This window comes from Salvelinus namaycush, chromosome 5, assembly GCF_016432855.1.
Source record: "Salvelinus namaycush isolate Seneca chromosome 5, SaNama_1.0, whole genome shotgun sequence".
In the NCBI taxonomy this organism is placed as follows: Eukaryota; Metazoa; Chordata; class Actinopteri; order Salmoniformes; family Salmonidae; genus Salvelinus; species Salvelinus namaycush.
In genome coordinates this window covers 32020296-32037754 of record NC_052311.1, presented here as the reverse complement: position 1 = coordinate 32037754, position 17459 = coordinate 32020296, and the positions used below count along the sequence as shown (strand labels likewise).

At 40.4% G+C, this 17459-nt stretch overlaps 1 protein-coding gene across 1 annotated transcript; it reads right to left on the bottom strand.

Moving 5' to 3' along the window:
* Window positions 1-3625: 3625 nt before the first annotated feature.
* On the bottom strand, window positions 3626-16770 carry LOC120048202 (putative monooxygenase p33MONOX). Its single transcript, XM_038993973.1, has 4 exons — window positions 16599-16770; window positions 5849-6000; window positions 5487-5677; window positions 3626-5220 (listed from the first exon to the last, which is right to left on the bottom strand). The coding sequence occupies exons 2-4, from the start codon at window positions 5989-5991 to the stop codon at window positions 5012-5014; spliced, it is 543 nt and encodes a 180-aa protein (XP_038849901.1). The 5' UTR covers window positions 5992-6000; window positions 16599-16770; the 3' UTR covers window positions 3626-5011.
* Between the last annotated feature and the right edge of the window lie 689 nt (window positions 16771-17459).

Genomic DNA, 17459 nt, shown 5'->3' with positions numbered 1-17459 from the left:
CGCTCCCTGAAACACTTCAGCGAGCAGGCCTTTCTAATCGACCTGGCCGAGGTATCCTGGAAGGATATTGATCTTATCCCGTCAGTAGAGGATGCCTGGATATTTTTTTTAAATGCCTTCCTCACCATCTTGAATAAGCATGCCCCATTCAAGAAATTTAGAACCAGGAACAGATATAGCCCTTGGTTCTCTCCTGACCTGACTGCCCTTAACCAACAGAAAAACATCCTATGGCGTTCTGCATTAGCATCGAACAGCCCCCGTGATATGCAACTTTTCAGGGAAGCTAGGAACCAATATACACAGGCAGTTAGAAAAGCCAAGGCTAGCTTTTTCAAGCAGAAATTTGCTTCCTGCAACACAAACTCAAAAAAGTTCTGGGACACTGTAAAGTCCATGGAGAATAAGAACACCTCCTCCCAGCTTCCAACTGCACTGAAGATAGGAAACACTGTCACCACCGACAAATCCACTATAATTGAGAATTTCAATAAGCATTTTTCTACGGCTGGTCATGCTTTCCACCTGGCTACCCCTACCCCGGTCAACAGCACTGCACCCCCCACAGCAACTCGCCCAAGCCTTCCCCATTTCTCTTTCTCCCAAATACAGTCAGCTGATGTTCTGAAAGAGCTGCAAAATCTGGACCCTTACAAATCAGCCGGGCTAGATAATCTGGACCCTTTCTTTCTAAAACTATCTGCTGAAATTGTTGCCACCCCTATTACTAGCCTTTTCAACCTCTCTTTCGTGTCGTCTGAGATTCCCAAAGATTGGAAAGCAGCTGCGGTTATCCCCCTCTTCAAAGGGGGGGACACTCTTGACCCAAACAGCTACAGACCCATATCTATCCTACCCTGCCTTTCTAAGGTCTTCGAAAGCCAAGTTAACAAACAGATTACCGACCATTTCGAATCCCACCATACCTTCTCCGCTATGCAATCTGGTTTCAGAGCTGGTCATGGGTGCACCTCAGCCACGCTCAAGGTCATAAACGATATCTTAACCGCCATCGATAGGAAACAATACTGTGCAGCCGTATTCATTGACCTGGCCAAGGCTTTTGACTCTGTCAATCACCACATCCTCATCGGCAGACTCAACAGCCTTGGTTTCTCTAATGATTGCCTCGCCTGGTTCACCAACTACTTCTCTGATCGAGTTCAGTGTGTCAAATCGGAGGGTCTGTTGTCCGGGCCTCTGGCAGTCTCTATGGGGGTGCCACAGGGTTCAATTCTTGGACCGACTCTCTTCTCTGTATACATCAATGATGTCGCTCTTGCTGCTGGTGAGTCTCTGATCCACCTCTACGCAGACGACACTATTCTGTATACTTCTGGCCCTTCTTTTGACACTGTGTTAACAACCCTCCAGGCGAGCTTCAATGCCATACAACTCTCCTTCCGTGGCCTCCAATTGCTCTTAAATACAAGTAAAACTAAATGCATGCTCTTCAACCGATCGCTGCCTGCACCTGCCCGCCTGTCCAACATCACTACTCTAGACGGCTTTGACTTAGAATATGTGGACAACTACAAATACCTAGGTGTCTGGTTAGACTGTAAACTCTCCTTCCAGACTCACATCAAACATCTCCAATCCAAAGTTAAATCTAGAATTGGCTTCCTATTCCGCAACAAAGCATCCTTCACTCATGCTGCCAAACATACCCTTGTAAAACTGACCATCCTACCAATCCTCGACTTCGGTGATGTCATTTACAAAATAGCCTCCAATACCCTACTCAATAAATTGGATGCAGTCTATCACAGTGCCATCCGTTTTGTCACCAAAGCCCCTTACACTACCCACCACTGCGACCTGTACACTCTCGTTGGCTGGCCCTCGCTTCATACTCGTCAACAAACCCACTGGCTCCAGGTCATCTACAAGACCCTGCTAGGTAAAGTCCCCCCTTATCTCAGCTCGCTGGTCACCATAGCAGCACCTACCTGTAGCACGCGCTCCAGCAGGTATATCTCTCTGGTCACCCCCAAAACCAATTCTTCCTTTGGCCGCCTCTCCTTCCAGTTCTCTGCTGCCAATGACTGGAACGAACTACAAAAATCTCTGAAATTGGAAACACTTATCTCCCTCACTAGCTTTAAGCACCAGCTGTCAGAGCAGCTCATAGATTACTGCACCTGTACATAGCCCATCTATAATTTAGCCCAAACAACTACCTCTTTACCTACTGTATTCATTTATTTATTTTTGCTCCTTTGCACCCCATTATTTCTATCTCTACTTTGCACTTTCTTCCACTGCAAACCAACCATTCCAGTGTTTTTTTACTTGCTATATTGTATTTACTTCGCCACCATGGCCTTTTTATATTTTTATATATATTTTGTTTGCCTTCACCTCCCTTATCTCACCTCACTTGCTCACATTGTATATAGACTTATTTTTTCACTGTATTATTGACTGTATGTTTGTTCTACTCCATGTGTAACTATGTGTTGTTGTATGTATCGAACTGCTTTGCTTTATCTTGGCCAGGTCGCAATTGTAAATGAGAACATGTTCTCAATTTGCCTACCTGGTTAAATAAAGGTGAAATAAAATGAATAAATAAAAATAAATTCATTAAAAATCCTACAATGTGATTTTCTGGATTTTTTTTTCTCATTTTGTCTGTCATAGTTGAAGTGTACCAATGATGAAAATTACAGGCCTCTCTCATCTTTTTAAGTGGGAGAACTTGCACAATTGGTGGCTGACTAAATACTTTTTTCCCCCACTGTATGTCCCTTAAGGTCCTTGTGTAATGTGATATTGTACCCCCTAGCCCAATTGTCCTTTGTATATTATTTATATATACTTGTGTTCCCACATGTACTTCCTGTATTGATTTGTTGTTATTAAAAAATATATTTAAAAATGTTTAAAAAATTGCAAGGTTCCGCATAGGATATTTGGATTGATGTGATTGGGTAAGACGCCGTCTCTTGTATTTGCATATATCCACGTGATTGGATTAGAAGGGGCACTAGTAGAGGTGGGCGTTGCGTCGAGAGAGAAAGACAATTGTGTCTGCTGCACCCGGTAGATTTTTTTTAAAGCTGTCTAAAAATTATTTTACTTTTATATTAAAAAGTGCGATGTTGTCCGGTCCGGATTGACCCTTCTCTGGGTCCGGACTCGGACCACCAGTTGAGTTTGGCTGGCCTACATTATGATCAAATAGCCACAGTAGCCTACATGGTCACTGTTAAAACTGTAACTTAAAGCAGGTACAGCCTGTGTTCACAGTAAACGCACACTAGAAGTTGCACAGAATTTTTACAACATTCAGGTTTGCGCTCAGCAGACCTGAAATTTGTAGTGGCAAAAGAAATTAGAGGGAACGTTGGTTGAGTGCTATTGTTGATTTTGCCTTTAGAATGTGCTGGAAATACAGAATCCTTTTAAACTATTGTAACAAATTCAACGGCCGTGTTCGAGAGCATCAAAACCTTGATGGATCATGGGGAAATTGTGACTGCCTGATCTACAAATCACTACTCATTATTTGTAGATCCGTCAGTCAATCACAATTTACCCATGATACATAAGAGTTTTGATCCTCTCGAACACGATTAAAAACACTGAATGTAAAAAATTAATGAGTCACCAACAATAATATCTTTTGAGTCCTCTTTATTTCACCCTCAGAGCTTCTTGTGCCATCTAGTGTCCATAAGATGTAATGGTCAAATCAGCAACATTTTCACAACTTTTATTTTTAACCCAACAGTGTTTTCTAATGGGGGCAGGTATCCTAGCGGTTGGGCCATTAACCGAAAGGTCGCTGGTTTGAATATCCGAACTGACAAGGTGAAAAATCTGCCAATGTGCCCTTGAGCAAGGCACTTAAACCTAACTTGCTCCTGGGGTAACGTACTATGGCTGACCCTGTAAAACAACACATTTACCTGCACCTATCTGGTGTATGTGACAATAAAAAATCTAATGTGGGATGTTATAGTACTGTGCGACGTAAAATACACAAGCTAGTAACCCCATCCCAAAACACCATTTAATTCTTAGACGAAAGCTGGATCATAAACACATACAGTACCAGTCAAAAATTTAAGTGGCTTTCATATGGGGGGTGCCGGCCCTTTAAAGTTAGCAATTAAGATAAATAATTAACCAGAAACATTGGAATACTTTTGTTAGTGTTGAAATTATTTACAGCCAAAATCAGTGGACCAAGCTATAGTTATTGGAATTCATCTTGGAACATCTTGCAAAAACAAAACAGTATTCATTCTAAAATAATAGTCCATATAAAAAAGCTTTTAAAATGACAATTTCAAAGCATTGTACTTCATATCAATATATTCTTAAAGCATTACAGACTGGTATGACAAATATCATGACACTTAAATACTAATAACAAACAATATCTGGATGTTATGAAGAAAAACAAATACAAATAATCCTGGTTAGCAGTAACCACTCACCTTTAAAAAATAAAAAAATGTCAACTGATGTGACCAAGATGCCAGAAGCAGGCTTAGGCACAACATCAGTAAAACCACACTCACTGTTAAATTTGTAAAAAAAACTAAAGCATCAGAGGCGATTGAGTATAGTTGAGTGAAATGACACTGGCTGGGTACTGTACAGTGCTTTAAGTGAAAGTGAGTTAGATATAATGAGCTTGGGGGTTTTCGCCAAAGCAGGGGACTCATGAGACATCAAAACCACAATTTCTATTTCAAGACATCACTGAGAAGCAGACGACAACAGGGCATCGTATGACAAAGCACCCCTCCAAAAAAGTGACCCTCTTGAGGCGGATGGAGGTGGATGGAAATGCCCCGTTTGGTGCTTTAATTGAGGAGAAGTGGGGGGAGCAGGCATAGGGTCATATAAAACATCAGGGTTCAGGGAATATGGGGATATAGTTCTGTAGCTCGTCCTCCATCTTTTCCAACTCGGTGTTCCACAGAAGCTGAGGAGGCTTAGGAGACAGAAGAGGGTAGTAGACCTGCTATTGGCCAACAGGGAGGCAAGGGTATCAGAATCCAGATGGTGTCAGGACGTTCATGTCCCGGGGTTTAAGTTTGTGTGGGCGGGTCTGGAGGGGTCTGTTGCCCTCGATGCTGCTGATCTCGATCTTGGGGGGGTTGAACTTGGCAGGGTCATCCACCATGAGGTTGACCTGGGTCTTGATTTCCTCCATGGTGGTAGACTTCTGCACGCCAAAGTATGACTTTAGTTTGAAGCCTGAGGAAGAGCAGAGGAGACAAGGATGTTAACGCACCTGACAAAAAGGTATAGCATCAGCCAAGCAAAAAAAATGCAACGTCCATTACATTTTAAGTTATTTTTTAGAATCTGAAATGCTGACTTGACCATGACTATAGAATACTATTATTCACACATTCTCTCTTGGGAACACAAAGTCTATTCTTCTTATTTTATTTTTTTTTACTAAGAAAGCTCGGCCAACAGTTTTAATAATTGAAACTCCTGAGGGACTGATTTCTCACCTGTGTTGGTTTCTGAACCGGGGTCAGTAGTGGACTTCTGTACTACCGGGCGAGAAGTTCCAAATAAGCTCCACCTCTCCCCTCCCGCTCCACCTCCTCCCTCGTTGCCTCCCATTTCAGGGCTGAGGTTAGGACTACTGAGTTCTGTGGAAGCGAGAAATGGTGCAAGACTCTGGCTGTTGAACCAGCTCCTGCATGTCCACACACAACAAAGCTATTAGAGACATGGAACAATTGAACCTAATGTGCCATCTGAAAATATTACTCATATTTGAATCTAGTGCTCATTCAGAGGGGAGTGGACGTCTATTCTACTACAGGATCTGTTCCAAAATAGCCAAAAATAGCCATTTGATGCATACCTGCGGTTGAGTATCGGTGATGAGTGGGGGCTGATGCTGGGGGTAACACAGGGGGTGACAGACGGGGTGCTGGAAGGGGTGCCACAAGGGGTGGATTGAGCTGATGTCGTAAGCCTGTCCTCCTTGAAGTCCCCGCTTGGCATTCTCAGCTTCTGCAGAGACAAAGAGGTAGAAAGATGCAGCTTAGAAATGTGTTGTTCAGTAGCACTCTTGTCTGCAGCCCATGAGGGAGCGAGAGGCATGCGTTTTGCATGGTAAATTTGGAAACTGTTGACTGCAGTCAGTGCGAGAGATGAGTGATTAACCTAAGGGGGCCACTGAACAGAAGATTGTCTGGCAGCCCACCAGGCTACACAAAGTCCATTTGACTGGTGCCCAGACTAATGATCTTCTAAGACCCCTCTCTATGCAGGAATAACATTCTTGTCTGCAGTGGTAAAGAGTACTTAAGTTTTAAAAAATACTTGAAAGTACTACTTACGTAGTTTTTTAGGGTGTCTGTACTTTACTATTTATATTGTTGACAACTTTTACTTTTATTTCACTATATTCCTAAAGAAAATAATGTACTTTATACATTTTCCCTGACACCCAAAAGTACTCGTGCCCTTTTGAATGCTTAGCAGGACAGGAAAATGGTCTAATTCACACACTTATCAAGAGTACATCCCTGGTCATCCCTCTGCCTCTGATCTGACGGACTCACTAAACACATGCTTCGTTTGTAAATGATGTCTGAGTGTTGGAGCATGCCCCTGGCTATTCGTAAAAATAAAATAAAAAACATGAGTTGCTTTATATAAGGAGTTTGAAATTATTTATACTTTTAGTATATTTTAGCAATTACATTTACGTTTGATACTTAAGTATATTTAAACCCAAATACTTTTAGACTTACTCAAGTAGTATTTTACCGGGTGAGTTTTACTTTGACTAATTTTCTATTAAAAGGTATCTTTACTTTAACTCAAGTATTACAATTCTGTAATTTTTCCACCACTGCTCGTCAGTCCAAAATTATATGATCACTGCATGCCACGTATTTTCATTATACATAAGCATATAACTCAGAGGCATCAAGCCAGGGAGTGTTTTCCCCAGGCCAAATAATAGACAGGCAGACCACAACTGTCCTGCACCCACCAACACAAAGTCAAGACCTGTCACCAAACAATCCCTATTCCCTATATAATCCATAGCAGGGTACCCAGAGTCAAATAAGGTTTACCAGCTAGGTATCAATATTCCCAGAAGACTCAGCCTAGTCTCCTATCTAGAGTTTCCCAGCTAATGAAATCCATAGAACCATGATAGGCTAGTGAAAATGCATGCTACCCAAGCTCCAATCTTACCTTTTTGAGTCTGTTGATTTTGGTTACTACTATCTCTGGACCGATATTCTCTATGTTCCATCATTCTACATTCCTTCTGGGAATGTTGAGATGAATATCCCATACTTCTGTGTGTACTATGCTCCTGCATTCTCGGTCTGTCCTCACTGTTGCAATCCTTTCCTTTCAAGTTCTGATCACTGTAGTGCTCATCATTCAAATGCAGCACATACACTATACCCTCTTAGACTGTTAGGAGCAGAGAAAACTATCTAGAGGTTTCTTCTAAGGTGTCAGCACCAGACCCAAACATCTTTGGAACCCTGCCCTTTCGAAACCAAATCTGGTGTTCAGCACAGCACCAGCCGGTTGGGGACCACATTTTGATGTCATACAACCACTTAGCCCTTGATCATGACTCTCAGTTCCATTAAATTACAGAAGAATCATGGTGAAGAAGACATCTTCTGTATGGGGGAGTTTCAGAGCCCAGGCTCTGAACAGTAACACGCATTGCTTGCGGTACGGTTTTGGAAGCATAAAGGACCTTATCTTTCATATCAGTGAGAAACAATTGACAAATAAACAGAACGTTGAAATGACACACACCTTTATAGTAGGGATGCACGATAGAGTCGGTAAGCATATCGTAATCGGCCGATATTAGCAAAAAATGCTAACATCGGCACCGGCTCTATGTATAGTTTAACACCGATGTGCAAAACCGATGTCAAAGCTGACGTGCATACCTGTATAACATAGGTAGATGAGGTAATGACGCCACGAAAAATACAGCATTCCTAACCTAGCCCACAATGTCTGCTGTGTGGATCTATTTTGAAGTTTCAAAGGAAGATAACAAAAAGACCATATGCAACGTTTGTGCTGCTATTATTTCCCATGGATCGGAGAAAGTGAAATCTTTTAATACCACAAACCTAATTACTAATTTGAAAGTGCATCCCCCCAGACGTTCAGCGACTACTTAGTTTTTTTCTGATTTTGTTCTAAGCGCACACTTCCAACAACTAAACAAGTTCAAGTCCAGCAGTCATTTGAAAGAGTAAGAACATTTCAGCGAGACAACTCAAAAGGCAAAATTCATTAACACCAAGATAATGGAATTCATTTCCCTTGACAATCAACCGTTCTGTCATGGATGATGTTGGCTTTCGCCGACTGGTCGAGCACCTTAAGCCCCGGTACACACTACCAAGTAGGCGATATTTTTCAGATGTTTCCCTACCGGAGTTACAAAGTATTGTTGAAACGCACATCCATGAGCTACTTGCTATGGGGGTCACTGCTATTAGCTTCACAACTGAAATTTGGACGAGCAATGTCAGTCCCATGAGCATGCGGAGTCTGACAGCACAGTGGGTAGACGAGGATTTCGTACTGAGGAAAGCCGTATTGCATGCTCAAGACTGTGCTGGTTCTCATACTGCTGCTGCCATTTCAATGGCATTTGAGAACATGTTTGAAACTTGGAAAATCCCCAAGAACAAAGTACATGCTGTGCTACGTGGTAATGCACGTAACATGACAAAGACTTCGGAAGAATGCGGAGTCGCCAGTTTGCCCTGCATGGCACACACGCTGCAACTGGCTGTGAACGAAGGTGTTTTGGCCCAACGCAGCATATCTGACAGTGGCAACAAGTAGGGAGATAGTGGGTCATTTTAAACACACAGCTAGCATACAGCCGCCTGCAAGCAATACAGGAGCAGCTTGGAGTGAAAACAAAAAGGCTTAAGCAAGACGTTTCCACCCGATGGAACAGTACTTTTTACATGATGGAGAACCTGCTGGAACAAATACGAGTGCTTGGCGGGTACACAGCCGACTATGAGTTACCTGCAACAATCAGTACAAACCAGTGGACTCATTGAAAACATGAACACACTCCTAGCTCCATTCGAACAACTGCGTCTGCAGCAGACGTGGTACCCTCTTATGGCATTGAAACGCCTGCTCAACAAAACTGCCGACACAGATTGCAGAAGTACTCTACTAGAGGCTGTGAACAAGCGATTCGGTAGCATTCTCTCTGAGCCTCTTTACTGTGTCGCCACCATGCTCGATGCTAAGTACAAGGATAGCTACTTCGATGCAGACAAGAAACAGGGTTTACGTGAAATGTTACAGACACAGCTGGACAAGATGGAAACGGACAGTGCGCACCGAGGAAGAGGACCCACGACAGAAGAGACAGACAGAGTTGAAACTTCACTGCTTGACGAACGAAACAGCACAGCAAGTAAGTGAAATAAATAGGTTTTGATTGTTTTACTGGTAATGGGGACATAGAGTTGAAGTCGGAAGTTTACATACACTTAGGTTGGAGTCATTAAAACTTGTCTGTGGATGTATTTCAAGGCCTACCTTCAAACTCAGTCCCTCTTTGCTTGACATCATGGGAAAATCAAAAGAAATCAGCCAAGACCTCAGAAAAACAATTTCAGACCTCCACAAGACTGGTTCATCATTGGGAGCAATTTCCAAACACCTGAAGGTACCACGTTCATCTGTACAAACAATAGTAAGTAAGTATAAACACCATGGGCCCACGTAGTAGAGGTCGACCGATTATGATTTTTCAATGCCGATACCGATTATTGGAGGACAAAAAAAGCCGATACCGATTAATTATTATTATTATTTTTTGTTTTTTTAAAATATATATCATACACACACACATTTTTGTAATAATGACAATTGCAACAATACTGAATGAACAATGAACACTTTTATTTTAACTTAATATAATACATAAATACACACACAGCTCTGAAGTGACAATGATACTGAAGAGTCTGCCTAGGAGACAAATACTCTCAACTGTTTGAATAAAAATAGAGTTTAAGTTACCTGTGATGAATGTTGAAAACAAAAACTTTAATTTCTATATGCAGGAAATCCTATTTTAATAATGGGCATGGTAAGAATTGACAACCAAAGTGCGAGTCATAATTCCCATGACACCTAGCAATATCTGAAAAGCGGTTCCTTCATTTATTCCATAGGATATTTTTAGATTCACTTAAAATAAGGTCTGTGTTTCGTGTAGGCTTACATCACCGTGCCAATTTTATAACTGTGTAGATATCCATAGGACAAGGTAACTCTGATCAATATTGGCTAAATATAAGCGAAGATAAAAAAAAATTGTAGAGTGGATTTATGAAAATATGTTGACAAACGTTACCTTATCCTAGTGAGATTTACACGGGTATCAAAACGTCGAGGCGGTTTAAGCCTGCACGAAACACAGACCTTATTTGAAGTAGATCAAGACATTCTCTATGGAAGACATGAACGGTAAAATAACGAAGGAACCCCTTTCAAATTCAGCCGTAAGTTATTACAGGAATTATAACTCGTCGACTATTTCTCTCTAAACCATATACCTTTGACTAATAAGGAAACTATCACCTCGAAAACAAAACGTTTATTCCGTTCCGTATTTTATCTAACGGGTGGCATCCATGAGTCTAAATATTCCTGTTACATTGCACAACCTTCAATGTTGTCATAATTACGTAAAGTTCTGGCAAATTAGTTCGCAAAGAGCCAGGCGGCCCAAACTGTTGCATATACCCTGACTCCGCGTGCAATGAACGCAAGAGAAATGACACAATTTCACCTGGTTAATATTGCCTGCTAACCTGGATTTCTTTTAGCTAAATATGCAGGTTTAAAAATATATACTTGTGTATTGATTTTAAGAAAGGCATTGATGTTTATGGTTAAGTACACATTGGAGCAATGACAGTCATTGATTGATTGTTTTTTATAAGATAAGTTTAATGCTAGCTAGCAACTTACCTTAGCTTACTGCATTCGCTAACAGGCAGGCTCCTCGTGGAGTGCAATGTAAACAATGCAAGATTGGATCCCCAGAGCTGACAAGGTTAAAAATCTGTCGTTCTGCCCCTAGGCCGTCATTGAAAATAAGAATGTGTTCTTAACTGACTTGCCTAGTTAAATAAAGATTAAATAAAGGTGTAAAAAATAATAATAATAAAAACAATTTTTAAAAAAAAAATTAAATAAATAAATTCGGCAAATCGGCGCCCAAAAATACCGATTTCCGATTGTTATGAAAACTTGAAATCGGCCATTCTGATTAATCGGTCGACCTCTACCACGTAGCCGTCATACCGCTCAGGAAGGAGATGCGTTCTGTCTCCTAGAGATTAACGTACTGTGGTGCGAAAAGTGCAAATCAATCCCAGAATAACAGCAAAGGACCTTGTGAAGATGCTGGAGGAAACGGGTACAAAAGTATCTATATCCACAGTAAAACGAGTCCTATATCGACATAACCTGAAAGGCCGCTCAGCAAGGAAGAAGCCACTGCTCCAAAACCGCCATAAAAAAAGCCAGACTACGGTTTGCAACTGCACATGGGGACAAAGATCGTACTTTTTGGAGAAATGTCCTCTGGTCTGATGAAACACCATCTCAACCGTGAAGCACAGGGGTGGCAGCATCATGTTGTGGGGGTGCTTTGCTGGAGGGGGGACTGGTGCACTTCACAAAATAGATGACTTCATGAGGGAGGAAAATGATGTGGATATATTGAAGCAACATCTCAAGACATCAGTCAGGAAGTTAAGGCTTGGTCACAAATGGGTCATCCATATGGACATTGACCCCAAGAATACTTCCAAAGTTGTGGTAAAATGGCTTAAGGACAACAAAGTCAAGGTATTGGGAGTGGCCCTCACAAAGCCCTGACCTCAAACCTATAGATAATTTGTGGGTAGAACTGAAAAAGCTTGTGTGAGCAAGGAGGCCCACAAACCTGACTCAATTACACCCAGGAAGAATGGGCCAGAATTCACCCAACTTATTGTGGGAAGCTTGTGGAACGTTTGACCCAAGTTAAACAATTTAAAGGCAATGCTACCAAATACTAATTGAGTGTATGTAAACTTCTGACCCACTGGGAATGTGATGAAATAAATAACAGCTGAAATAAATAATTCGCTATACTATTATTCTGACATTTCACCTTCTTAAAATAAAGTGGTGATCCTAACTGACCTAAAACATGGAATTTTTACTAGGATTAAATATCAGGAATTGTGAAAAACTGAGTTTAAATGTATTTGACAAAGGTGTATGTAAACTTTGACTTCAATTGTATGTAAATGCAAACAAAACTTTTATGTCAGTGTGTGTGTGTGTGTGTCTCAGAGAGAGAGATACGCGTTGTATTTTCATTTTCTGTTACGACGTCGGCCAACATTTGCCAATGTAGACCTATGCCTAATAAAACTTTGGAATGCAAGAATAATGCAATGTTGTATTACACGTACTAACCCCCCCTTTCCCATTATTTTCAGATACTAGCATACCTGACACAACCTTCTATTCCCAGGAATGAAGATTCACTTGGATACTGGAGAAGTAACAAGCACCGTTTCCCCATCCTAGCTAAAGCTGTGCGCAAATATCTTGGTGCTCCCTGTACTAGTGTGGACAGTGAGCAGCTTTTCAGTGCAGCTTCACACATTGTGGACAAAAAAAGAAACAGACTCTCTGGTGACAAAGCCTAGCAGGTCCTCTTTGTGAAGAAACACCTCCCCCAAACGTTAAAATTGTAAATGGGCAGTCATATTGTAACCCAGCCATCTAGAGTCACTGGGAAGAAAATGACTAAGCCCAATGGCTTTTCTGTTGTTTATTCATGGCTGGTATAGGTCAAGATTTTAATTTAATTTAAAACAAAGCAGTTTTGTTCTTGTTTAATTTTTTTACATTTCTAAATGAAAGATGAGCTGTGTTGTAAATTTGCTCGCATTTTACTAGTCAAGTCAGTTGTGCACATTTGAAAAGTTTAAGTTGTGCCATTTATAGCAGTTTGACAGCGTAGAGACAGTAATTTTTCAAGCAGTTGAAGCTAAAATGATTAACTGCATTTTAGTTTAAACCAATATTTCTTTCAAAGCATTTTTAAGTTTGTCCATACAGTCAAGATTGGATAGTAAGAAGAGCCAACTTAACTTCTCTAGGGCAGGGGGCAGCATTTTCACATTTGGATGAAAAGCATACCCAAATTCAACTGCGAGTTACTCATCCCCAGGAGATAAGACATGCATATTATTAGTAGATTTGGATAGAAAACACTCTGAAGTTTCTAAAACTGTTTGAATCATGTCTGTGAGTATAACAGAACGTATTTATCAGGCGAAACCCCGAGGACAAACCATTCAGATTTCTTTTTTTTTTTGAGATCACTGTCTTTTCAATTAGATTTCATTGGGAAACCAGATTTCTAAGCGAATTGCTTGCAGTTCCTACGGCTTCCACTAGATGTCAACAGTCATGAGAAATAGGTTGAGGTTATTCCTTTGTGTAATGAAGAAATACGGCCATCTTGAAGTCGAGGCACTCCAGGTGTCCTGGACATGCGCTTCAATCAAACAGAAGGCATGCAACATTTCGTTTTAATCCTGTATTGAACACATATCCTCCCGTCTTCAATTCTATCGATTATTAACGTTAAAAAATACCTAAAGTGGTATTACAAAAGTAGTTTGACATTTTTTGGCAAAGTTTACAGGTAACCTTTGAGATATTTTGTCGTCACGTTTGAGCAAGTTGGAACCGGTGTTTTTCTGGATCAAACGCGCCAAATAAATGGACATTTTGGATATATATCAACGGAATTAATCGAACAAAAGGACCATTTGTGATGTTTATGGGACATATTGGAGTGCCAACAACAGAAGCTCGTCAAAGGTAAGGCATGAATTATATTTTTATTTCTGCGTTTTGTGTCGTGCCTGCAGGGTAGAAATGTTTTCTCTCTTTTGTTTACTATGGTGCTATGCTCAGAAAATAGCATTGTATGCTTTCGCTGAAAAGCCTATTTGAATTCTGACATGTTGGCTGGATTCACAACCAGTGTAGCTTTAATTTGGTATCTTTCATGTGTGATTTAATGAAAGTTTGATTTTATAGTAATTCTCATAATAATTAATTTTAATGTGGCGCTCTGCATTTTCTCAGGCTTTTTGCCAAGTGATACAGTAGTGTCTTGCCTAAACTCAGATTTTTGGATATAAATATGAACTTTACCGAACAAAAAATACATGCATTGTGTAACATGAAGTCCTATGAGTATCATCTGATGAAGATTATCAAAGGGTAGTGATTAATTTTATCTCTATTTCTGCTTTTTGTTACGGCTCTCTTTAGCTGGAAAAATTGCTGTCTTTTTCTGTGACTTGGCTCATACCTAACATAATCGTTTGGTGTGCTTTCGTCGTAAAACCTTTTTGAAATCGGACACTTTGGCTGGATTTACAACAAGTGTAGCTTTAAAATGGTGTAAAATACTTGTATGTTTGAGGAATTTAAATTATGGGATTTCTGTTGTTTTGAATTTGGCGCCCTGCAGTTTCACTGGCCGTTGACGAGGTGGGACGCTACCGTCCCACATACCCTAGAGAGGTTAATTATCTTTGTAATGTGGGGCAGCTAAAATATTTGTCATGAATATCTGTTGTGCGATAAAATGCATTCATGGATTTGTCATTTACAAGTTATTTAAAAAATCTGTTACTAACTGAACATATGTTACTTTGTTTCAACTATTTAACTGTACTAGAATGCTTAAAAAAAACGCACATTTTTTAAATATTGGTTATCGGTATCTGTGTCAGGTTTTTTGGCAAGGAAAACATTGGAGATCGGTATCGACAAAAATGTCATATCGGTGCATCCCTACTTTATAGGGTTAGGGTTAGTTCCCACACGCCCATATATCCATGTTACAGCACTTGTTTCCAGAAGACCGACAGAAGACAGAGGGACCACCTGTATTAATTAGCTATCTAGCATGAACACCTGTGTGCAATGTTCCCTCTAAGCTGCATGTGGGCTCGCAGCTCCACCGTGACTACCGTGCAGAAGAAATATCGCAGAGAAGCACGAGATTGAACTTTCACTCAACTTTCTAGAGTTATCCCCGTTAATTAAAACTCTCAACGTTTCCCTTCACTGTGGTAATTGTGATCGAATCAATGCAATATTAGCCACTTTCAATGCAACATACCAAAACAAACTATGCAATTGATTTTGTTGTGGGCAGAACGCATCAGAGTAGGATTCTATTGCATTGACAGACACCACTCAGGTCCGTACTCTACACAGACCGGTGCGCCATAACAATCAGAGCTACAGTAGGCTGTGCCATTCACTTTGAACTGGACTTTATACAGCATGAGAGGTCATGCTTGTTTTGAGATCAAAGCGAAAGCTACACGTAGTAACGTGAGCACATTTGTACATATCCTTTGTTAGTGAGGTAATAGCCTAGTTATAAATAATTTGTAGTCAGCATTGGGGGAATGTTGCTTCCTACAAAAGCACAAAACATTGGCATTTCTAGACACGTTTGAAAAGCAAATCGGGTAAATAACCTTTTTTTGTCTTAATTAAAGTCCTTGTGTAATGTGATATTGTACCCCCTAGCCCAAATGTCCTTTGTGTGTGTATATATATACACACACACCGTGTTCCCCATGTACACACACAAAACTAAAAATACATAAAAATACATATATATATTTCCTTCCTTTCCTTTCCCCGCAAGTGTATACTCGTCAGACGTCAGAAGTGTCCACTTAATTTGAGGGCTGAGGGGATAGGATGTCTTTAAGTGTTTGGAAAGCAGCCAGGGTTTCCCAAACTCGGTCATGGAGGCCGCGTTTTGGTGTTTTCCCTACCACTACTACACAGCTGATTCAAATAATCAAAGCTTGATGAGTTGGCTATTTGAATCAGCTGTGTAGTGCTACGGCAAAAACCAAAACGTGCACCAAGGGCCGAGTTTGGGAAACCAGATCTAAGAGGTGCGCCAATGGGCAATTGGTCATTTCCGAAACATAGCATAGGCTGGCTAGCTAACGTTACAGGCCAAGGGCTAATTATTTGTTAAGCTCGAAATGACAACTAACCATGTGGCTTGACAAATATTTTTGAGTTGGCTAAATAAACAACACTTTAGCTAGCTAACCTGCCACCAAGTCAACTCCCTAAAGTTACCCACGTAACGTTAGTGTAATGTTTCTTTGACGACAACCACAAAAACATAGCTGGTAGCTAACGCGTTAGCTAGCCCAGTGAAAACGCGGATATTGCATGGACCAAACTGGCTCTAGCCTGAGCAGCGGTAAACGTCGGCTAGCTTAAACTAAGGTTAACGATGTTAGCTTTATTTAACATACAATGATTACAAAAATAACGTTACTTTGCTGTCCTGATACGATATCGGCAGAATAAACGTAAAGAGGTACACTTTGTGCTAGCTAAATTAACTACGTTGACGTTACGTAAAGGTCGGTTAACTAGCCAAGTGTTAGGCCTTGACAAATAGCAAGATATGGCTCTGATCAAAATACCTTTTCATGGGAAGATTTCTTTGACTCTCCAGGCCAAGCCACTCTCTCATTTTATCCATTATTCGTTGTTTTTCAAGTGTAATAAACAAATACAGCACGGAGGTACAATGCGTATTGCAGCTACGAACCAAAAAATGGCTTCATTCTCCCTTTGTTACAGGTTTTCTGATTGGTTGTTTTAGGAAAACGTGGGCTCGTCTCATTTAACTGTGTTGCCTGGCAACATGCACAGCACAAATAGCATTCAAATGTAGAACAGACAGTTCTTTAATCCTCCTGTTGTTTTACTCAAAAACAAGTTGTATGAGCTCAGGTCAATGAGGCCTACAGGTCATAAATAGCAAATTGAAGTTCACAACTTGGAATGTTCACAAGAACTTAAGTTGATAAAAATATCTAACACAACATTAGGTGATAATATATGTATTATTATGTATTTAAAATCAGATCGAATGGGGCGGTCATTTTGGACCGGGAACACATAATTAATAACATGAAACAAACCCAACATGAGGGTTAAACCGCATTACGTATTTACACACATAGAACCCTGAAAATCGAATTGAGAACCTGGCAGTAAGTCAGATGATCTAAAAACAAATACACTGCTCAAAAAAATAAAGGGAACACTAAAATAACATATCCTAGATCTGAATGAATGAAATATTCTTATTAAATACTTTTTTCTTTACATAGTTGAATGTGCTGACAACAAAATCACACACAAATTATCAATGGAAATCACATTTATCAACCCATGGAGGTCTGGATTTGGAGTCACACTCAAAATTAAAGTGGAAAACAACACTACAGGCTGATCCAACTTTGATGTAATGTCCTTAGAACAAGTCAAAATGAGGC